A 25,620-nucleotide genomic window follows, 5' to 3' on the forward strand; every position below is an offset into this window, starting at 1 on the left:
CCCAAAATCAGTTTTCTTAAGCCGATATCCCAATATCATCTGCTTACTCGAGTAAACACTCCAGTACTGTTTTGGAAATATAGTTCTAGCGGCCGAATTTCCTCTTCACAATACAGTCTCCCTCCAACACAAATGTTCGATCGTTTTTTAAACGAGTCTGGTTTGTCAGGTTCGGTCTGTGGGACAGCCTGCAAGGAGTGACTTTTTTCACGGCGAAGGAGGAGAAGAAATACTGGGCTGATCAAGAAGTCATGCTCCTATTTACACTACTGGCCATTAAAATTTCTACACCACGAAAATGACGTGCTACAGACGTGAAATTTAACCGACAGTAATAAGATGCTGTGATATGCAAATGTTAAGCTTTTCAGAGCATTCACACAAGGTTGGCGCCGGTGGCGACACCTACAACGTCCTGACATGAGGAAAGTTTCCAACCGATTTCTCATACACAAACAGCAGTTGACCGGCATTGCCTGGTGAAACGTTGTTGTGATGCCTCGTATAAGGAGGAGAAATGCGTACCATCACGTTTCCGACTCTGATAAAGGTCGGATTGTGGCCTATCGCGATTGCGGTTTATCGTATCGCGACATTGCTGCTCGCGTTGGTCGAGATCCAATGACTGTTAGCAGAATATGGAATCGGCGGGTTCAGGAGGGTAATACGGAACTTCGTGCTGGATCCCAAGGGCCTCATATCACTAGCAGTCGAGATGACAGGCATCTTATCCGCATGGCTGTAACGGATTGTGCAGCCACGTCTCGATCCCTGAGTCAGCAGATGAGGACGTTTGAAAGACAACAACCATCTGCACGAACAGTTCGACGACGTTTGCAGCAGCATGGACTATCAGTTCGGAGACCATAGCTGCGGTTACCCTTGACGCTGCATCACAGACAGAAGTGCCTGCGATGGTGTACTCAACGACAAACCTGGGTGCACGAATGGCAAAACGTCATTTTTTCGGATGAATCCAGGTCCTGTTTACAGCATCATGATGGTCGCAACCGTGTTTGGCGACATCGCGGTGAACGCCATACTGGCATATCACCCGGCGTGGTGGTATGGGGTGCCATTGGTTACACGTCTCGGTCACCTCTTGTTCGCACTGACAGCACTTTGTACAGTGGACGTTACATTTCAGATGTGTTACGACCCGTGGCTCTACCCTTCATTCGATCCCTGCGAAATCCTACATTTCAGCAGGATAATGCACGACCGCATGTTGCAGGTCCTGTACGGGTCTTTCTGGATGCAGAAAATGTTCGACTGCTGCCCTGGCCAGCACATTCTCCAGATCTCTCACCAAATGAAAACGTCTGGTCAATGGTGGCCGAGCAATTGGCTCGTCACAATACGCCAGTCACTACTCTTGCCTTGAAGCTACATGGGCAGCTGTACCTGTTCACGCCATCCAAGCTCTGTTTGACTCAATGCCCAGGCGTATGAAGGCCGTTATTACGGCCAGAGGTGGTTGTTCTGGGTACTGATTTCTCAGGATCTATGCACCCGAACTGCGTGAAAATATAATCACATGTCAGTTCTAGCATAATATATTTGTCCAATGAATATCCGTTTATCATCTGCATTTCTTCTTGGTGTAGCAATTTTAATGGCCAGTAGTGTAATTGTAGAGAAACAGGCAACATCCTGACTAAATCGGAACCAGAACAGCTGATTTACAGCTGCCATTTGTCTACTGATATTGAAAATCTATATACGACTGGGATAGCAGAATGGAATAGAGTCTCACCATGAATACTGAAGTAACTTTAGTCATGGGATAGCGATATCCATATATACAGATGGCGGTAGTATTGCATACACAAGGTATAAAAGGCCAATGCACTGGCAGTGCTGTCAATTGTACTCAGGTGTGCTACGTGATTATGGCCGCACGATGGGAATTAACAGGCTTTCAACGCGGATTGGTAGTTGGAGCTGGGCGCATGGGACAGTCCATTTCCGAAATCGTTAGGGAATTCAATATTCCGAGATCCACAGTATCAAGAGTGTCCTGGGAGTACCAAAATGTCAGACATTAACTCTCACCATAGACAACATAGTGACCGACGGCTTTCACTTAACGACCGAGAGCAGTGGCGTTTGCATTGTGTTGTCATTGCTAACAGATAAGAAACACTTCGTTAAATAACTGCAGAAATCAATGTGGGACCTAACGTATGACGAACGCCGTTAGGACAGGGGGCGGAATTTGGCGTTAATGTGCTATGGCAGCAGACGACCAATGCGACTGCCTTTACTAACAGCACGACATCGCTTGCAGAGCCTCACCTCGGCTAGTGACAATATCGGTTGGACCCTAACCGACTGAAAAACCGTGGCCTGATCAGATGAGTTCCGACTTCAGTTGGTAAGATCTGATGGTAGGGTTCGAGTATGGCACAGACCCCACGAACCCATGGATCCAGGTTATCCACTCGGCAATGTCCAATCTGGTGGAGGCTCAGTAATGGTTTGGGTTGTGCCTACATGGCACTGGAAATCTTTATTTTTGGTTGCTTGGAGACCAGTTGTAGTCATTCATGGACTTCCTGTTCCCAACCAACGATAGAAATTTTATGGATGAGACTGTGCCATGTCATCGGGCCACAATTGTTCGCGATTGGTTTGAAGAACTTTCTGGACAATTCGAGCGAATGATTTGGCCACCCAGATAGCTCGACATGGGATATAGTCAAGAGGTCAGTTGGTGCACTAAATCCTGCACAGGCGACAATTTTGCAATTATGAACGGCTATAGAGGCAGCATGGCTTACTATTTCTGCAGGGGATTTCCAGCGACTTGTGGAGTCCGTGATACATCGAGTAGCTGCATTACGCCGGGTAGGAGGAGGTCCGACACGGTATTATGTGGTATCACATGACATTCGTCACCTCAGTGAAAATATGACAGTGAAAAACAGTTTTCGAATTTCGTTTTACGCCTCCCGGAACTTGTGTCGCATTTAAATGTAGTAAATGGGTTAACATAGACATTTCAGTTTTCAGCCTTGTAGTGTTATATTTACAATAGGATATTGTGAGAAATGAGGATCCTATACAGATAGCACGATTTTGTTATACGATTACTACATGACACCGAACTTACCTCGAAAATAACCACGGGAGAATAAAACAAACAGCGGCTATTGTGGCGTAAAAATATGACTCCATCGAATGCTACAAAATATGTTAAGTGTCTATGGCTTCGCTGATTCCTCGTTTCCCCTTTCAAAATTTCGCTACAGAATTCCTGCCCCGTTTTATTCGAAATTACAAAAGTTACACGAACATTCCTACGTAAATTGGGAGCGCGTCGAATCCCACGCGCTCGACCTTGGGACAGGCTGAGATGAAGAAGAGCCTTGAACCAGGCGCCGCGCGTCGCTCACGTTACGTAAAGCAGCACACGGCTCGACACGGCCGGACACTGTTCCGGAGTGGACTTCATTTGCTGGTTTAGCGCGTTTATTCACTTCGTTACTCTGCTGCTGCCGAGTAGTTTGCGGGGTAATTTACGACAGAGCACAGCGGAAGCCGTAAACGTGCTGGATGGCGGCAGCATCCACCGCACTCTGCCAATTTTACGGACACGTGTAAGGAAAGTGTAGAGGCTGAAGTGAAGATTCATAAATGACTACTCTAACTGATTCGTGTAAAATCATATAACTCACGATCAGGAGGCACTGGGGCAGGCATCGCCTTCCCTAAGCGACGGACTCTATACAGTGTGGGTCGTAATTAATAGCGAAAACTGACACAGATGAAAATCTATCTTAACAGCAGCAAAAATGTTCCAGTAAACATACTTCCTCAAACGAACAGTCTGTGAGATGATTTTTAATGTGTGGCTACCACCCGCCGAGTTCATTACGAAATATTGTCCTAGATAATACAAATGTGTCTCATCTAATGGGGTCAAGTTACAACCTTGGCTTATCTTAACAAGAAAGACAATACTGCTGCAGCATGTTATTGGCTACAATTTGCTGTACATTCGAACCTAATTAAGGAGGTGTTCCAAGTGTCGTCCTCGAATGTAAATACAATACGAGCTCCTTTTTTCTGGGGGGGGGGGGGAGAGGGGAAGAGACCTAACAGCGAGGTCATCGGTCTCATCGGATTAGGGAAGCATGGGGAAGGAAGTCGGCCGTGCCCTGTCAAAGGAATCATCCCGGTATTTGCCTGAAGCGATATAGGGAAATCGCAAAAAACCTAAATCAGGATGGTCGGACGCGGGATACGAGCTCATTCAAAGATCTTCGGTTCATCTCGTCTTGACAAATCTGTACAATTTGCCGCTGCAGTTCTTCAACTTTCTTCAGGAAAATGTTGTAAATTTTCCATTTGAGATGATCCCAGATAGAAAAATCCAGATGAATGAGGTCAGATGATCTTGGAGGGGTTATCACACATCTCAAAATGCAATATCCACAACCGATGCGGCAGCCGTCATATTCATTCTGCCGTATATGGATAATCTGTTTTATAGCTTGCAGTATGTCGTTTCAGAGCAATGGCGCAATGAACATTTATCACAGACACGTCACCCTTTTCATTAGTCAGTTAATAGCCCATCAACGATTTAAGTCTTCAGGAGATACTATGATGACCAAGACAGGAGACTAAAATCAGATGACCAAGCATTAGTGTAATGTATAATGTTGTGGTTTACGGAGCCGAAGAATGTAGATTCGTAGCCCGCTATATGTTAATATTTATTTTCGTCTTAGAGTTGTTAACACATTCTGGAACTTTCTTATGAATGCAATACAAATATTTTCTGCACTATTCGACGTTATTTACATTTCCGCCTGATTGGAGAACGAAGGATGAAACAAATATGTGGGGATTTCCGAGTGCGTGGTTAGGGAGGAACCTAAGAGACAGCTTAAATTGCAGCGAGTGAAATGAGGAGCAATAACTTTTATATTCTTCTTTGTCGCAAAGTTGATAGCCAGTAGGCTGAGGTGCTAAGTAATTGTGTACGATGAGTTTTCAACTAACGATGGCAACATGGGAGTTAATTAACATTTATCAGTTTAGAAGTATAGTTTCTATTTCTTTTGTTTGCGACGTTTCAATTTACAACACATTCTCAGTACAAATGAATCGAACGTGTGTGGAATATGCACAATACCAGGAAGCTATTATCATAAATATATTACAAAGAATGTCATACTGGTTCTATTGAAAAGAACACGACAATTTTGTTTCCACTTAAATTGTGTTATCCGTATCTAACGTTCTCGTTCTCTAACTGAAGTTAAACTCAAACCCTCGTATCTGCTTCCTACAAAAAACCTGTGCTCCATTATTGGACGTAGAAACATGTGTTGCTCTGGCCACGTCTAAACGCGAACACCAGATGAAGTTCAGCCCTACGAGCTAATTCCATTAACACGGCACGAAGAACTTTTTATGTGCCGTGTGCCCTATATAAAAATTTTTACTGGCCTGGCGTAAAGCTGAAGGACCATTCGTGCTGTGCATATGTCACGTCATGTGGCGCGTAGAGACTTTTCCGTCTTCTGCTTTTCCAGTCGTATAAATGAATCGATAAACATGTTAAAACGGAAATGAGATTACAGGATTACGAAAGATGTTTTAAAATAATTACGAAGCTCATTTTGTTTTAAGGTAATCCACTAACGTTTTTCACTCCACTGCAGATCAATGCCGCTTTTAACGTCCGCTATAAATAAATTCTTCCAGTACAACAAAACAGATTAGTGACACCGTATGGCCCTCGCTTTTGCTGAAAAATGTAATGATTTAATGCAATGCAATGTAGAAAATGTAAAAGAAGAAGTTTATAGAGGATACATCTCCCTTTATATCAATTTATTACCAATGTTATTACCAATTATATGTTATCCGATCTGAGGTATTCGTATATTTCAAGAGAAATTGGGGGTATTCGCAACATCTATGGACATTTAGAATATGATCTCTCATAGATAAACTATATTCGACACATAATAATACTGATACAAAATAGAATTACCTTCGTACTCATTACTTTTTGGCATAGTAAGCATGTTATCCAAGTAGTTTTTCCATAGGTATATCATGGCACTGATGCCTGCATGAAGCCCCTGTAATCACGTGCTGCCAATACGTTGAAATGGTTGGGAATCGATTACCACGCAAGTGTTTCTCTTTTTCCCTAATAGATGACATTAGATTGAAGTGTTTAAGGAAATATGATGCCGTACACTCCGCACCTTTTGTGTTTTACTGGCTACAGGTTCAATCTAATATTCAACGATTTCAGTAACGTTTGAAAGCTCAAAATGTACTTAACGGCGTCATCTGAATGAATCCATAACGGTTGGACTTCCTCGATATACAAAGGCGATTTCGATATACAAGACGTAAGGCATGACAGCTGATGCTGTGTGAGGTACCAATACAAGGCGATCAATGCGCCTGAACAAATGTCAAAGCAAAATGCGAAAAAGTTCTGAACGGGTTTTGTAAGGATTTGCAGAAGTATGTGTTGTCCGAGTTATTTACTGAAGAATAGTTACACATTGAGATGAGCTTATTCAGTAGGCAAGTGTGTACTTACAATGAGAGACCACGACATTGGGATCACGGATTTATTTCAAACTTCGTGTACATTTAGTAGGCCATTAAAACAACATAATGTGCAAGTAGTAAGGTACACTACTATGGTAATTCTGAGATAGTGGCAAGAGAAGTTTTACACATCTATTATGTGACTGATCTATCTGTGCTTAGGTTCTGTACATTAGAGTCGATGGTGGTCAAGTGGCGCCGGCACAGTAGCTCAGCGTTCCCGGTTAGATGGTTAGCTGCCCGCCGTAATAAAAAAAAAAAACTGAGTGAACGGATCAACGATGAACTTGAACAGGTGTCATGGGACGTCTGCCCTGAACAAATGCAACGAGTCTGGGACTCTTATCAGGCTGGATTAATGGAAGATTTGATGAAGATCCAAGGAAGAGCCACACGTTTCGTCACGGGACTGTGCATCCCGGAGAGACATACTGGCGAAATTCCGAGAGCGAACGTTCTGATAAAAGACGGGCCACATATTACTTTCTCCTACATACCTCTCGCGAAATTAAGATGTCGAGAAAGCCAGAGAAATTAGAGCTCATACGGAGTATTACATATAGACTGTCTTCCCATACATTATTCGCGAATGGAACACGAAAGATGGGGAACTATAGTGGTACCGCCAAGTACCCTCCTCCACACACTGTAAGGTGTCTTGTGGAGTAATGATGTAGAGGTGTAATCTATCGGTTTCAGGGGAGAGTCATATGGCTCCAGTCCATGGTGCTATTGTTATCTGGCACAGTTGTTATCTCTCTGTTCTAGACTTCTGGCTATGTCATGGGCCTCAAAAAATATTTCTAGAATTCTGGCGTATGTCATGGGCTTCCAAAAATAGTTGAATATAGAGGTTTAAAGAATATTACATCCAGTATTTACTTTTGGAAATAAATACTGTAAAGAATGAAAAAATATTATTGAACGATATAATATCTGAAGTAGAAGTACTTACGCATGTATCTATTCGTTTAATATTTGCAAACCGCTCTTCAGTGAATGGCGAAACATATTTGGCCTAATTATAAGTTACTGCCCTTAGTTTTCTACTTAACGGTGGAAAGATTAGTACCTATATGCTTCCTTATACTCATAGTTACTTACAACTTGTGTTTACAGTCATTATGTGAAACATATGAAGTAGCCAGAAGAATTATTATAAAGTTTCTTTCTAACATTTTTCTCTATGAAATTAACTAACATTGCGTATTTCTTTCGACAATTGTTTACTTTCTCCATTCATGTGCAGAACACTTCCGCATCGATAAAACCGACCAGTCGCTATACTAGCAGTACATCTCCGACTTCTTCTGAGCATTTAAGACCGATTTGATGAGGATCCGAAACACTGAATATCTCCTCCAGGGAAAGTCAAATGAGGGTCTCACATACGGACTTCTTTACAACTATCTACCTGTTTATAGAGATGCATCCAACATGCCGAAGTGCGGCTGTGGACACCATATAAACTGTGGAATCAGCCGGTAACTTTACTTACGATTGTACACAATAACTGTCACTGACGTGCGAGCCACGTATCAAATAGAAGTCATGACACGTCTGTCGGTGACCAGAACGAATATAACACGTAATACCGTAACACATGCAAACAATAACTGCTGGAAAATGAAAATTACGTAAAATATTTGAATGGAGGTATTGTAAAAAGTAAATTAAGAAAGGGCCAGATGCGTGAGCAGATTTCGTAATTGCTAGGCTAAAGTGTGTTGCTACGAGGAGTGGCAGATATGTTATCATCAGTGCCATTTACTGAACCGAAACTGGAAAGTTTCGGAGACTGGAGCTATCTCTCTATATAGGGACGAAACACAGTTCACCAAGAATTTGGCGTCTCAGTAATAATCCCTATAACGTATCACTGGGAACATGCGAACTGCTAAAAGATGTGCCTTCTATACAGCTTTGTAAGACATACACACACTATATCCATCTATGTTATGATCACCCATGGAAAATACACTACCGAAAAAAAATCGCAATTCCAAAGAGGATGTTATTGGAAATAGGTTACGCCTTTTACGAAAAAACACTGTTTTTCTTGTTACTCAAACATGTTCCGGCACATGTGTGTCATCATCATTGGGCTTTGTTTATCGAACAATGTGAAAAGTGAACATATTTTAGGTTGTAATTCACCTTACAGAGTGAGGACTCACTTTGTTAGATCATTTACAACCTAATATATGTTCATTTTGTACAGTTTTCGATAAACAAAATCCACTGATGATGACGTGTTTGGATAACAAGAAAAAACAGTGTTTTTGCATAATAGGCGGAACCTATATCCGATAGTTTAATTGCAAACACGGAAAGAAAGACAAGAGCTGCTGATACAAAAGACAAATACCAAGAAGGAATTGTACGACATAAACGAACGTTTGTACGCGTGTTTCTATATCTTAAAAATGATGCCCATTCAATTTTCGCGCCAGTCGCTCGTGCGGGCCCACAGCTGTTGTAATTGATCCCTAATATCGTAGCTACTGGTACTGCGACGGAGTTGACGTACGAGCTGATCCCACATAATTTCTGCTGGGAAGAGATCTGGGGATCTTTTGGTCAAGTAAGTAGCTCGGCATTACGTAGACAGTTCATAGGCACGTACCATCTATGGACGAGCAATTGCTCGTTGAAAAACGGCACCACGAAACTATCGCACGATCAGTAACATATGAGGGTTGGAACTTTAATAGTGGCAACTATTTATTTACGGCTCGTACAACATAGATACGTGTTTCAAAGTTTTACTGACCTTCAAAGTAGTCACCAGCATTGTGTATAACCCGTTGCCAGCGACGTGGAAGTTGTGTTGACAGTTCGAGCGGCGCGGTCTATTGCCTGACGAATTTGTAGCAGTTCCGAAGCGAATGCCGTGAAGTGTTTCCTTCAGTTTAGAAATCGGGGTGAACTCACGAGGACTTAAGTCAGGGGAGTGCAGTGGGTGGTATAGCACTTAGCAACTCATCAGTCAAACAAAGCAGTAACAGCTTGCACTGTACGTGCTTGGGCATTGTCCTGCAAAATGATGGTCAGGTCCTGCAGAAAGTGTCATCACTTCTGTCTCTAAGCTGGTCGTAGGTTGTGTTCCAAAAATGAACAGATTATTAAGTATCTGGCGCACAATATGGCGATCCTCGTGGTGATCAGACCTGGTTGACTGGAACCTTGACGACACGTATGCCTGTCTTCGCGTTCCCATGCAGTGAAACATCGAACCACTATCACACCCGAATTCCCCACAAATCTGGATATTGAATAATTCGACCAACTGCCCAGATGGGAACCTTACAATGAGGCCTCTTTCAAACTCTGCCAGGTGCTGATAACGCCGACTTGCACGGATACGTGATACATTAGCGTCCTTCATAGTGATCACTCAAAATCTGACATTGTTCACGCCCCTTATGTACCCTTATGACTTCAATTGGAACGATCACATTGATAATGTTGTGAGTAAAGCAAACCAGAGACTGTGATTTATTTGCAGAACTCAAAAAATGCAACAGGTCTGCTAAAGAGACTGCTTAAACTACACCTATCCGCCCTCTACTGGAATATTACTGTGCAGTGTGGGACACGGATCGGGTAGAACTGTCCGAGGACATAGAAAAAGTTCGAAGATGGGCATCTCATGTTGTATTATCACGAAAAAGAGAAGCTATGATACGTGAATTGCGATGTCAATCATTAAAGCAAAGGCGATTTTCCTTGTGGCAGGATCTTCTCGTGAAATCTCAATCACTAACTTTGTCCTCGAGTTGTGAAAATATTTTGTTGGCACCGACCTATATACGGAGGAATGATCATCGTAATAAAATAAGAGGATCAGAGCACACACGGAAAAACTGAGCCGTTCGTTTTTCCTGCGCACTGTTCGAGCGCAGAACGGTAGAGAAATAGCTTGAAGGTGATTCGATGAATCCTCTATCAGGCACTTAATTGTGAATCACGAAATAATCTGTAGATGTAGAGGTATCGGGCCTGGTAACAACACTAAACATGAACAGTGCAATTTAAATACGTTGCAGGAGGTATTTCAGTGATGTGAAAACGACCAAAAAGGTGTCAGTGAAATGTCAGTGAGCGAAAAAAGTGTCAGCGAAATGTCGCTGAGATGTTGGAACAAACCATATTAGTACTGTACAGAAAGCTTACAGATGAGTCGTTCATGGTATTACAAACAGTTTGCAAGACTCAACGAAAATAACACTAATATATATCCCATATCAATACTTACCGCATATTCGTGCAATCAATTACACCGTGTTACTGTTGCTATCTTCGATTCTTTCGTACTATTAATTACAATTTTGAGTTTACCTCACAGAATTTGAGTGACGTTTCACAGTTATGGGTCCTTGTGATCACCTGTGGCAACATCGATAGGAAAAGACAGCAGATGGGAACACAAACACCTATGGATAGAATAAAAAATATCTACAAACAACACATTAATTTCAGCTCAAGGTTCAAAACAGTAATTTGTAACGACTGACAGTGGCGTCGACGGTGAAAGTAAAATAATACGATTCATTGCATGACAACTGCGAAGAAGAATTATCATCATCAGCGGTTCAGAATTCTCTCGAATTTTCCACGCATTGCAGTCTTCAGCTGTACCTGTCCAGGCTGACGCTGCACAATTTCTATGCGATTTCTCTGCGTTCTTCGGTTGATCGTATTGACCTTTTCTTACTTTTTGGAAAAATAAGACATCAACTCGAGTCTGTTCTCCGAGCCATTCGTGTGGATCCCTGTCACTAGTAGTAATCACAACATCCATACTACTAACTTCTCTCTTGAGCAGTCTTCTGTTTTTGAAGGATTTTGCAATTACAGGCTGATGTATTACTGCCATACGCCAAAATTGATAGTATAGACTAAATATAAACCTTCCATTTCAATCTCATAATTGATATCATTCATCAATGCATGTCGCTCCACTCAAAAACCATCAAGAATAATTCAAGTAACAAAGCATTACACTTAAAGAAAAGTCACTAGCAATAATTTTATCACGTTATGTTGTTCGTGATTTTCTAGCTGTCAACAATTATTCTTAATACCACAAGGTTCGCTGTTAACGCCGCCAAGTGCCACAACACTTTAGTGAAAATTTCAGAATGTTTACCCGCATACACAATTCACCTCTTTAATTACGTTCGAAATTTCTCAGTTGTCGATTAACAAGAGTACCCATCACAGACCAAAACGCAAAAGAATTTTTCCACCCGGCCAGCCTACGATGATTTTCACTTGCAGGCCAACCTATAACTCAGAACGCATGAAATGCGAAGTTCTAGCCATACTTAGTTTTGTGGCATGAAAGCACTCCAGTAATAAAATCACTGAACTGCATTTTCCTCTACGAATCCGCCCAAAACTCTGTGTAAGCAAAGAAATGATTAAAAAAAAAAACGTTGCTGAAACTGCGAAGTACTGTGTTGTCGATCATGTGGGACCTCGAAAACGCACCCGAGACGAAATAACTGACCCTAGGCTCTCTTTATATTCAGTCTTCTGGATCATCGCATCGTTGTTGAGTTCTTTGTGAGAAATGGCCTCGCGACGGTCTTGTCTCGAACACTCTCACGAATTTTAGCACCAATTACTGCACATTTGTACGAGGACGAAAAGTCGCTAAGACGCAAATGCGGGCTAGGTACAGTGTTCCCATCAGCTGCGTCCGAATCGAAGCACCCTCTGATATCCTCACTGAGCAATGAAGGATTTTATTGTACTAAATGAGACGTGATTTGATTGCTAACACGTATGTAGCTCGCCTCAACCATGGCGCCGCGCTTACCGCTCTGCCAGCCACGGAACCGGCTGGCAGCCGCAGCACGTGATTCCAAACACATACGCCTTACTGTCCTTACGTAAGTCGGAAAGTTACTCCCTAATTAAAACCGCAGCTTCGTATTAGCCGTAATGTACGCCGGACTGGATCTCAATAGAGCCAACGGTAACAAGAAGTTCCCTAATCTCTAATCCCACCCTCTGACAGAACAGCTAAAACATAGACAACCATCTGTGATGTTTTTTCGACAGTATGTATTGTACAGAATAATCTACTAAGCAGCTTTTAACATCCATATGTAGCTGAATGTTGGGATCCTTCATTGTTTAGTGCAAAAGTGCGTTCATAAGCGTATTAAAAAGCACATAGGGTACTTATTCTAGGTAGCGAACAGTGTCAGAGTTTTAGAGGAAACACCAATGTACTACTATCGTACTTCGACACCTTACCGTACACCGCAGCATCTTCAGCAAACAACTGCAGATCGCTGCCCACCCTGTCCCCCAAATCATTTATTCGTACAGAGGGCAACATGCGTTCTATCGCACTTCCCTGGGGCACTGCTCACGATACCCTTGTCTCTGATCAACATTCGCCGTCGAGGACAACATCCTGGTTTCTATTATTTAAGAAGCCTTCGAGCCACTCACATATCTGTGAACTTATTCCGTATGCTCGTACTTTCCTTAACAGCCTGCAATGGGGCACCGTGTCAAATGCTTTCCGGAAATCCAGAAAAATGAAATCTTCCTGTTACCCGTCATCAATAGCTCACAGTATATCACGTGAGAAAAGGGCAAGCTGAGTTTCGCACGACCGATGCTTTATAAAACCGTGCTGATTCGTGGACATAAGCTTCCCAGACTCAAGAAAGTTGTTTTATTCGAACTGAGAATATGTTCAAGGATTCTGCAGCAAGCAGAAGTTAGGGATACTGGTCTGTAATTTTGCTAGTCCGTTCTCTTGACCGAGCGAGGTGGCGCAGTGGTTAGACACTGGACTCGCATTCGGGAGGACGACGGTTCAATCCCGCGTCCGGCCATCCTGATTTAGGTTTTCCGTGATTTCCCTAAATCACTCCAGGCAAATGCCGGGATGGTTCCTCTGAAAGGGCACGGCCGACTTCCTTCCTCATCCTTCCCTAATCCGATGAGACCGATGACCACGCTGTCTGGTCTCCTTCCCCACACAACCAACCAACCAACCGTTCTCTTGCCCTTCTGATATACTGGAGTCACGTGCACTTTTTTCCAGTCACTTGGAAGTTTGCCTAAAGTGCAAAATGATGTAGAATATTCTTTGTAAAATCTAATTGGTATTCCATCTGGACCTGGTGATTTATTTAGTTTCAAATATTTCAGTTGTTTATCTACGCCAGGGATGCTTATTACTATCTCGTCTATACGGGAGTCTGTCCGATGGTCAAATGGCGGTATGTTTGTACGATTCTCCTCTGTGAACGATTTCTTGAACGTGAAATTTAAAACTTCAACTTTCGTTTTGCTGTCTTTAACTACCACACCAGACTGGTCAACGAGGGACTGAATAGAAGCCTTAGACCCACCTAGCGATTTTACATAGTATCAGAATTTTCGCGGGTTCTCTGCCAGACCTTTTGCTAAGGTGTGACAGTGGTAGTTGCATGCTTCGCGCAGAGATCTTTTCACAGACGCACGAATCTCTGCAAACCTTTGCGTGTCGTCACTTGTGCGTTCTCTTTTGAATGGAGAGAGCTACAGACTCTGCTTCCTCAGCATCTTCCGACATTAATGTGTAAGCGAAGAGACTCTGTTCGTTCAGCCTTGTACGAACACGTATGTAACGTTACTACCGAGGATCACCGAGTATTAAACGCCAGACTAATGTACTTTCTGAGTATCTGGAAACTTCTTGTTTGGCTTCCAGATATTTCATTGACGCTGATTTACAGTAGGATTTTGGAAAATATACTATCTTCAAACATTATGAATTCCCTCGAAGAATACATACATGATACATAGTCAGCACGGATTCAGAAAATATCATTCTTGTCAACCACAACCAGCTCTTTATTCACACTTTGATTCCATTTTTGTAGATTTACAGAAAGCTTTTGACACCGTACCTCACAAGCGACTTCTAATTAAATTGTTTGCCTGTGGAGTATCGTCTGAGTTGTGCCATTGGATTCGTGAGTTCCTGTCAGAAAGATCGCATTTCGTACTAACTGATGGAAAGTCATCGAGTGAAACATAAGTAGTGACATCAGCCGTTCCCCAAGGAAATGGTGCAGGCCGTCTGCTCTTCGTAATCTGTGTAAATTATTTAGAATACAATCTTAGCAGCCGTCTTATATTGCCTGCAGAAGATTTTGTGGTGTCACCGCCAGACACCACACTTGCTAGGTGGTAGCCTTTAATCCGGCCGCGGTCCGCTAGTATACGACGGACCCGCGTGTCGCCACTGTCAGTGATTGCAGACCGAGCGCCGCCACACGGCAGGTCTAGAGAGACGTCCTAGCACTCGCCCCAGTTGTACAGTCGGCTTTGCTAGCGAAGCTACACTGACCAATACGCTCTCATTTGCCGAGACGCTAGTTAGCATAGCCTTCAGCTATGTCATTTGCTACGACCTAGCAAGGCGCCATTACCAGTTTATATTGAGATTGTACTTACGTATCGTCAAGAGCGATGTACACCAATTATGGATTAAAGTTAAGTATTACATCAACTACGTACTTTATTTGCTATTATAAATTCCCATAACTGTTCCAGACCTCACGCCAGTCTGCGTGAGCTTAAACACGTGCATTTCGGCCTCCTCTAGCTACACGGTGTTGGCTCTTCTGCCAACACATTAGATTTTATCCTTTATCGTCTGGTAAAGTGATCAGAAGATCAAAACTAATTGCAAAATGATTTCGATAAGATATTTGTATTGTGTGGAGAGTGGCAGTTGACTCTAAATAATGAACAATGTGTGAAGTGATTCACATGAGTACTGAAAGGAATATGCATGGTGAACCAGAACTCCACCAACAAACTTTCGGAGGTGGTAGTATGGACCAAAACAAGGAAAAAAAATCTAGTAAACATGGCGTCTAAAATGCGCAACTTACGAGTTATGAGCACTTGTTCATTTTCGATACTGTTAAACACATCTCTTCTAGCGCAAGCTCTTTGTTTACCATATTTTGGGAGGAGGTAGTAAGGAGCAAAACAAGAAAACGTGTCCAGTAAAAATGGGTTCCAAAATGCATACCTTACGAGCTATGAGCATTTGTTCATTAGAAGTGATGTGTTTCATAGTAACGGAGATGAACAAGTGCTCATACCTCTTAAGGTATACATTTTAGAGCCTGTGTTTACTAAACATTTTTTCTTGTTTCGGTGCGTTCTACCACCTCCGAAAGTTTGTCGGTGGTGTTCTGGTTCCCTCCGTGTTGACTATCACTTCAACCAAATACCTAGGCATTGCAATTATGAACAACTTAAACTGGAACGATCAAATTGAAAATACAATATTATGGCAAACAAAAGACTGTGTTTTAGTGACAGAACTCTTAGAAGGTGCAACAAGTTTGCTAAAGAGACTGCCTACAATACGCTTGCCTATTCTTTTCTGGTGTACTGCTGCGTGATATTGAATCGTTACCAGATAGGATTGACGGAGGACATCGAAAAAGTTCAAAGAAGGACAGTTCGTTTTGTATTATTGTGAATTAGGGGAGAGAATGTCACAGACATAATACGCGAATTGGGCTGGCAATCATTAAAACAAAGGCGTTTTCCGTTACGGCGAAATATTTTTACGAAATTTCAATCACCAGATTCCTCCTCTGAACGCGCAAATCCTATCATCGTAATGAAATAAGAGAAATTAAAGTTTGCCCGGGGAGATTTGAGTATTCGTTTTTCCCGCGCGCTATTCGAGAGTGAAACGGTGGAGACGTAGTCTGAAAGTAGTTCGATGAATCCTCTGCCAGGCACTTGTGTAGACATGTATATGTAGTTGAACTCTAACTGCAGCTGGTCTTACAAATGGCCGACCGGGGTGGCCGAGCGTTTCTAGGCGCTACAGTCTGGAACCGCGAGACCACTACGGTCACAGGTTCGAATCCTGCCTCGGGCATGGATGTGTGTGATGTCCTTAGGTTAGTTAGGTTTAAGTAGTTCTAAGTTATAGGGGACTGATGACCTTAGAAGTTAAGTCCCATAGTGCTCAGAGCCATTTGAACCATTTTTTCTTACAAATGCGTATGGCATACATCTGCACAAGGATAATATAGTGAAGGGCTCCCATTCTGTTGTTACATATCTCGGCGAACAGTATTCTCAAGAATGCACAGTATATAGCATAAAACACATGATTGCGGTTTCAAACATGTCAGAACAAATCCACAATCAGTTTATAAGAGAAATTTCCCTTTCAAGTTACGTGGGACCGACGTATCCTGGTTGAGAAATAAATTGCAGATATCCTCCAGACGTGCTCGATGCTTTTCTGTACGTCTTAGGAGGGGCACGTTCAGGGACATTGCAACAAACCTAGGTTGCTATTTGAGTTGATTTGTTTGACGATACGTCGTAAGTCGTATAAATATGTACAAAAGTCTCACGCACCAGTATCTCACAGATTTCAATATTACCAGAGATATCAGTTTATAACTAGTTAATATTTATACGTATGCATGACGTCCGTTCCTTCGGACATGTCCGAAAGAACAGACACCACGCGGAATCCACAGCTATGATACATATTATGATGCAGCCGACGTCAATAGTTCTTTCCCTTTCCTTTCCTTTCTCCTCCTCCATCCTCAGTTTACAAAATATCTAGTATTTGATGATAAATTATCTGAGACGGTAAATATAAAACGAAATGAATGTAAGCACAAAATTCCAACTCTAATTTGTCCAATAAAATCGAAATCACAAGACTTTTATACCAACTGCGTGTCTTCCTGTATTGCGACATGAAAGCATAACCTGAAAATTACGATGTATCATTTTCTAGTGTTTAATAAGCAGACATAATTCGATTACTATGTTTTCACATTTAATTGGTTTATATAGTTCCACGAAAATGCAAAGCACCCACTGCTGGCACATGGCGTTTGGGGAATCACATGGCATGTTCACTGAAGAAACGTCACTGTAAGTTATTAGTTTAACATTTAGACGCATAATTTATTATAAACTAATGAAATCATTTCATATGTCTGATCAGGGTTCAACTTCATCTACATACATACTTCCCACTCCTGTTCTACTTACAAATGGAGCGATCGCTAAGTTCTATTATCTTGTCTTCACGATCCTTAAACGAGATGTATGTTGGTGGCAGTAGGACCGTCCTGTAGTCTGTCGCAAATGCCGGCTCTACATATTTTGTCAGTAGTTTTCCTCGAAAAGAACGTCTTCTTCCCTCGACGGATTCTTATTTGAGTTCAATGAGCATTTCTGTAACAAACGCGTGCTGATCGAACATGCCTGGAACAAACCTAGCAGCACATATCTGAATTGCTTCGATGTTTTCCCAGATGGCAGCTATCACAAACAGTCGAGCTGCACTCAAGAATGGGGCGTACAAGTGTTACGCATACCGCATCGTTCATAGATGAGCTACACTTTCCTATAATTCTCCCAAAAATTGAAGTCGACATTCGCCTTCCCTATAGCCGATCTTTCGTTCTCGTTCCATTTCATATCACTTAGCAGTGTCACTCAAGAGTCACTCAAAGACGACACTTTTCCCATACGCTACATCGTCATCAGCAAACACTCGCAAGTTGGTTCGTACCCTATCCGTCAGATCGTTTACATATGTAAAAAAAATGGATTTATGCTACCTTTTATAGGTTATTCAGCTGTGATTTTTCCCGGATAGGCTGCACATGCAATTCACGAATTGTTTTTCGAAAGTTATTTAGCATTCGTTGTACGCTGCAACGCTTCCTTCCTTTGTGATGTCCATGAAGAATCATAATCATACTATGGGCTCTACATTTCTAAAGACGAGGACAGAAACCATTCGAGGTGTAGCAGTGGTTAAGGAAATGCCCCGAATTCGGAAGAAGTTTTGGAGTTTAACGTCCTATAGCCTGTGCGGTTATTAGAGACGGAACACAAGCTCGGATTAGGAAAAGATGGGGAATGAAATCGGCCGTGCCCTTGTCGGAGGAACCATTCAGACATATGCCTTCAGCGATTTGAGGAAATCACGAGAAACCTAAATCTGGATGGCCGGACGGGCATCTGAACCATCGTCGGCTCGGATGCGAGTCCAGTGTGCTAACCATTACGTCACCTCGCTCGGTCCCTCGCATTCGGGATTAAGGTAATTAAAATCCTCGACTGACCATCCACATTTAGGTTTTGCATGGCTTCCCCTAAATCTCTTGACGCAAATATCGGGATGGATCCTATGAAAAGGACGAGGACTATTTCTTTACCCAAACCGAAAGTGTGCCCCCGTCTCAAATTATGTCGTCATGGGCCATTAAATCTGAATCGTTTTTCCATTTTTACGACCACAGAATTTCGATATTTTTCGAGATACTGAATATGAGCTGATAGTCCGTTAAAAGCCAAGAAGGTTAGCGCACAAAGGAAAATAGAAGACCAAATGTTTTTATTTGGTGTACGGAATGAAGTGGCTCAGTTGTAAGTATTCTAGAAAACCGGGGTGCAGTTCACATCTGGTCAGCCAGGTTTAGAGTTTACCTTAATAACCTGTGGTGAATGCTGAGATTCATCCATTGAAGAGACTCCTTACTATACGAACTTGTGCTCCGTCTTCAGTGACTTCGTTATGAATGTGGTGTTAAGTCCAAATCTCCTTTTTCTCTTTCTACCTGTGGTAGGGAATAGCAGTCTGCCGCTTTTTTCCGCCCTTTCTTTTGTACGAGGTAAAGTTTAGGATAAGTTAGCGAACCATATTACTTCTTTGAATTCTCGTCTGTGAATAATCCATGACATAGCCATCATGCCGTAGTGCTAAAACGTTGTTTACGTAATCAGATATTTGGATGTTGTGTTCTGGGCACGAGTTGGTCCCGTTCACCTTGGACTGCGAAGCCGGTTTCGCGAGAAGCGGACTGAATTCTGAGTTCTCTGGTGTCGTATTTGCATTACAGTGCGTGTTGCGAATCCCGATCGGCGGAACAGATCACTGGATAGTGACTTTCTTCTCTTACCACGAGCTGATTTGCTGTTATGTTCTTAGCCTACGGTTCTTCTCGATGCACAAAAGTCGCTGTCAGTCTTCGATAAACAAACAGATTTTCAACCATCTCTCTACTTAGAAACAGAGAGATAACATTTTTATCTAACCTGCAACACACAAACTGAGTAGAATAGTGTGTTTAAACAGCCTGAGAATGGGCACCGTGAGAAGCAAAGAAACCGGGTACGCCAGATAGTTTAACACAAGACTGAAACTTCTTAGGATATCCGTCAAGTCGGTAATTAATATTTTACATTTGAATTTGTTGAACCGATACGCATGGACCTCTTTACGCTAATTTTGTCTTCGGTCAGATTTGGGTTGTCTGTGAGCCTTCGGATACTTCAAATTTGCAGTGAAAATCTCTTTGCTTTCGCAGCAGCGTCCTAACGCGGCTGTTGAACCTCGGGGTTTTCCCATCTTTCAAAACATTGCTCGGCACGTACCTGTCTAATTCGTACTGCACAGTACTTGAACTTTGTTCATTGTTGCTCAATATTGTCAGTATTGGAGATGGAATTTTCATGTTTACCTCTCACTTAACCTGAAGTGTGTTTCTTGTTGCTGTTACTAAGTAGGAATGTTTTCCTTCCTTTCTTTATATTCCTGTTTACTGCCGTTTACAGTGACAATGTCACGGCCTTATGATCACTGAGTCCCTGTTTAGCAGCATGTTGATTGACCTTTGGAGCACAATTTTGCGTTGTTGATAAACAGTGTGAAACAAAGAATTGTGTGATTGCACGGTGTTCCAGTTTATCTATTTGGGCTAAACAAACACAACACGTCTACTTTAAAAATCGTATAAATAAAATTACTCCGCACATCAAGCGGGTACTTAGTTTACTTTATTACAAAAATATACCAACAAAAGATGAACACTGTAGCTGAACAAAACAGAGCAGATAGAGTCGTAGATCGGTACGTAAAAGAACATTTGGAGAAGCTGTGTGACAAGATTAGAAACGTAGACAAAGGCAGTACAAAATTGCGAGTGTCGAGGTGGTGGTGTCCTTTTTACGTAGAATTTGCAAGAGAGTATACCTTCTCTTTTATTTTAATGTTACTGGGTTTCCAACTTACAGTCGTCACAGCTCGTTCACTCAAGCGCTGGTTGAGTTGCGAAGAAACTGCGCGTGAGCGAGGTCAACAGGCTTGGAGAAGTGCCAGGACTGGCCAGGTGTAACGGTGGACCTGAGAAAGCTTCGTTACGTGGATATGTAGCCTACACAGCACTTAAGTACTTTCAGAAAAGCAACGGACTCATTTTCGGTAGGCTATCATCATATAAGTTTTTCTCGTAAAAGGCGAGAGGGTTAATCCAGTTTCGCTACGAGCAAGTTCGTTCTCTTGTTCGAGTGTCGTAATGACCTGTATCTAGTGACCTTTATTTTTCATAAACCTCGTCACTGTAACGTACGTTCCTTATAGATGCTGTATAGCCGCCCTTAGCGCTGTTCGCTTCTCTATGTTTTCACTTCATGGTAGATCGGAAGAATAGTCTTTTTGCTTTTCCTTTCTCTGTTCGTGAAACCCAACTAAGTTTTCTGCAGCTTATGAGTGCGTCTGTAAACTTCGACGTAGAATATAGAACAATAATAGTATTGCTGTATGTTAATTAACGGCGTATAAGAGCTGCTGTGAATCTTCGTCTCTGCTGACAACTTACAAGTAGCACTTCGATGTAAAACAAAGGTAAAAACAGTCAACAAATTTCAGTTTCTAAGGTAAGGGTAACAGGAATAAAATTGTTAAAGTCTGTGTTTTTCGTTGTTGTGCCTTTATATTTCTTATTCTAGAACAACAATATAGATCCTTTGGCATAACCGGTGTGTCAGTTTCCATCATTTTAGCCACAGAAAATAAATTCTATTCGGATTTGAGTTGGATGATGTAGTTTGCTTTGGATATTAACTGTCAAGTAGACGGAATACCGGAGCAAATAATATTTCTAATCAAAAGACGATGCAGCAAGAGAGAGTAATATTTGTTCTCCTATGAGCTAAATAATGGAATATAAATAACCGTTATTTCACGTACCTTATAAACTTTTGCGGCGTATTAAAACCCAGATGATTGAGTGAAATTTTGTGATCACAAACGAAACGTATTTTGCGAACTGTGAGAAAACAATACGCATTTGGGAAGCTACGTATCCCCGCTTATATCTAAAAGATGTTGTCTTTTTCCGAGATCACAAAACTTTGCGCATCCTTCTCGATTTCAGGACACCGTCATAACTTAGGCGCATGTGATTATCGTGTGGGCTCCGGCAGAAGTTAAAATTGTCGGTTGTAAACCTGAAAACAGATTGTTACAATTGCAAGAAAATTTGTGGTCACTGCTTCTAGGGATTTAATAGGGATTCTTCTTATCAGTTTTCTCGTATATTGCTAAAAGTAGCTTGCGAACATCCCGCAAGTCTTCTGCATCAAGTGTATAAACGACATGTTGGGCGAGTACTGGACTGATGAAGTAAAAGTCTTTCTCAAGGATATTGTAGCGGCCCACAAAGGTGCTTTGTCAGTGTGAATAACGACCGATTTAGAGAACGAATTTTTGATGAATCCTCTCTATTTACTTGTTTTGGCATCTGTTTCCACACGTAAACCAATTTGTGTTTGGAAGACCCTTTGATAGCAATAAAGGGGTAGAAACAGTCCGAGATTAATATTTTTCACAACTTTCAGAATCACATTTCACAGTTGGTATGTACATCCTGGAAGTAAAATACGACAAAGTGCACGGGCGTAAAGGAGAGAAAGTCAAAAAATTTGGGAATTTTGACATTTAGAAACAGAAACTAATCTCGATACAGTCTAAGTTGCTTTTTATTCAATCTTGGTAATCGGTTTCAGTTCAATGATGTTCCATCTAAAATGTCTATGGTGAGGTGGCATGAATGACAGTATTGATGAAGCAGGTGGCAGGCAGCCGTTTAAAATAAACAATTTGAAATAACTCTTGTCTAGTACAAGGCACTACTTCATCAGTGCTTACAAGGCTCTCACCTAACCGTGGATATTCTAATCTCAACTTGTTTCAACTGAAACCGGTCGTCAGTAACACTCAACACCAAAAGTAATTCACGTAGACTAATGAAATTTCTGGAACAGATTTGTCTAGGTAACATATTTAAGTGATTAACATCCCCAAGATCACACGTTAATGAAAGCGCGAGATAAGCCATTGTAAATATGAAATGCTGATACAATAATAACCGGTGTAACCGCCAGACCGTTGAATGCAGGAATGCAAACGTGAATGCATTGTCTCGTTCAGGTACCGGATGTCAGTTCGTGGTATGGAGTCCCATGCCTGTTGCACTTGCTCGGTCAATATAGGGCGGTTAATGCTGTTTGTAGATGACGCTGGAGTTGTCGTCCGACGATGTCCCGTATGTGCTCGACTGGAGACAGATATCTGGTGATCGAGCAGGCCAAGGTAACATATCGACACTCTGCAGAGCACGTTTAATTACAACAGCAGTATGTGGGGATGCGTTATGCTGTCGGAAAATACCCCCTGGAATGCTGTTCGTGAATGGCAGCACAACGGGCCGAATCACCAGACTGATGCGCTCCTGCAGTCGTAAGAAATGGCATCCCAGACCGTAGCTCCAGGTGTAGGTCCAGTGTGTCTAGCACGCAGACTGGTTGCAGGCCCTCAAGTGACCCCCTTCTAATCGACACCCGGCCATCGCTGGCAAGAGGGAGAACCAGCTTTCATCAGAAAACACAACAGACCTTCATCCATGTGTTCTCGCTTGACACCACCGAAGTGGCAAATGCCGGTGGTTTGGGGTAAGTGGAACGCACGCTACAGCAGTCTCGCTCGGAGCTGTCCTCGAAGTAACCGATTTGTAACAGGTCGTTGTGTCACTGCAGCACGATGCACCGAAGAAAGCCCCACACCGAACACGACGCTCTCCCTCTCGTTAGTGCCACGTGGCCGTCCGGAGCCCGATCTTCTTCCGACCGTACATCCTCGCGACCACCGCTATCGGCAGTCACGTACAGTGTCTCCGTTCTTGCCAAATCTTTCTGCAATATCGCAGCTTTTCGACGCCCTATTACACGACGTCGTCGAAAATGAGTGAGATCTGATAATGGCTTCTTTGTCGCCTTAAGGGCATTCTCGACTAACATCATCACGTCCAATCTCGTCGATACTAACGCTCAAAACTGTGACAGCGTGTATTTGAAGCGAGGCTGATTTGCATCACCATAGTGGCGTTACTAACGCCACTGTTATGCGATTGGCGCGAAATCCGAATAGACGTAATCTTTCAGATATATAAACATGCGCACCAACTTTCGGGAGGACGACGGTTCAATCCCGCATCCGGCCATCCTGATTTAGGTTTTCCGTGATTTCCCTAAATCGCTCCACTTACCCCAAACCACCGGCATTTGCCACTTCGGTGGTGTCAAGCGAGAACACATGGATGAAGGTCTGTTGTGTTTTCTGATGAAAGCTGGTTCTCCCTCTTGCCAGCAAATGGTTCCTTTCAAAGGGCACGGCCGACTTCCTTCCCCGTCCTTCCCTAATCCGATGAGACCGATGACCTCGCTGTCTGGTCTCCTTCCCCGAAACAACCAACCAAACAACCAACCAACTTTCGTTTATGTCACACAACTCCTTCTCGGTGTCGCGTTTTTTTCCGTCAGTGTATAAGAAGCAACGAGCACTGTTTATAGATTAATTTTTGGTAGTCAGTTACTGTAGTTCGTCGACGATATGTCAGAAAAGGTACTAAAAAATCGCAGTTTCTCACTGGGCAGTGGAGAAATTTTCACAGTCCTCTCGTACTCTTAACCGCGAACGTACATTGCACTCGATCGTACGAAGATACGCACAGACACCGAAACACATCGGATATGTCAACGAACAACGCTCACAGGTTTGACTCGTTAAGATAATCCCGTAATTTTTCGTCGTATATTTGGCGAGCGCAAAGCGAGCGGACGGTATTAACGGCCTCGCCGTCGACCGGAAGCGTACCTGTGACGCAGGGGTGGTCGTCCAGGAAGCGGCGCCGGGAGATGGCGAGAAGCTCCTTGAGCTCGTCTTCGGCGGGGGCCTCTAGGGCGGCGAAAGCGAAGCCGCCGGCGGCCAGGTAGACGCAGTAGAAGGCGGCGTACAGCAGCAGCAGCAGCGAGCTGCGCCGCACGCCCAGCACGGTCCGCGGCCGAGCGCTCGGCCACTCGTGGCGCATGGCGCGCGCGCGCACGGCACACACTGGCCGCCGCCGCCGCCGCAGCGGACGCCGCCGGCTCGCCCGCTGCACACGTCACGCCGCCGCTTATCACCCGCTCCCTGCCTCAGCTTCGCGTCCTCGGCATCTATCACTCGCACCGGTAAGACGACTCCTGTGCAACCGCACCACTGTCCCGCTGACCTTCGGTGAGGAGCGTATGCGAATTACCGCTCGAGAATGCGCACACGGGACTGACGGATAAACGTTGCTGACTGGAGATCACATTTGACATTAGATCAGAAATCGAACTACAGGGTGTCCGAAAAGTCTTTCCCTGATTACATAAATTGATAAGTCAGGCTAGAAGTAAGATACAAATATGAAACTGGCGTCTAATTGTTTACAAACTATCAAAGTTTTTTTCAGACATCAGTAAACTTCCACACGAGCACCCTCGGTAATTCAATTTCCGTCCACACATTAGCCAACATCACTGGAGGGACCGATTCAACGATTGTTCGGTAGACCTCGTCCTTGACATAACCCCATAAAAAGAAGTCTAATGGGATTATGTCAGGAGAGCGTGGAGGCCAAACCGTTCGCCCATCACGACCAATTCGTCGCCCAGGAAAGGTCATATCGAGATAGGCACGGACGTCCAAACCCCAATGAGGCGGTGCACCGTCTTGCTGAAACGAGACATCGGGGTGATACTGAAGCAGCTGAGGAGCAGCATACAGTTGCAACGTGTCCAGATACACTGCAGATGTGACGGTAGTCTCAGCGAAGAAGAATGGCCCGA

General features: G+C 43.1%; 1 protein-coding gene across 1 annotated transcript in view; it reads right to left on the reverse strand.

Moving 5' to 3' along the window:
• LOC126183222 (potassium channel subfamily K member 1-like) overlaps positions 1-24,846 on the reverse strand; it is a 233,974-nt gene extending 209,128 nt beyond the window's left edge. The window contains exon 1 of the mRNA XM_049925004.1: positions 24,623-24,846. Coding sequence (XP_049780961.1) covers positions 24,623-24,836 — 214 coding nt within the window. The 5' untranslated portion in view covers positions 24,837-24,846. The remainder of the gene's footprint in view (positions 1-24,622) is intronic.
• Between the last annotated feature and the right edge of the window lie 774 nt (positions 24,847-25,620).

The sequence above is a fragment of the Schistocerca cancellata genome, chromosome 4, assembly GCF_023864275.1.
Source record: "Schistocerca cancellata isolate TAMUIC-IGC-003103 chromosome 4, iqSchCanc2.1, whole genome shotgun sequence".
NCBI lineage: Eukaryota > Metazoa > Arthropoda > Insecta > Orthoptera > Acrididae > Schistocerca > Schistocerca cancellata.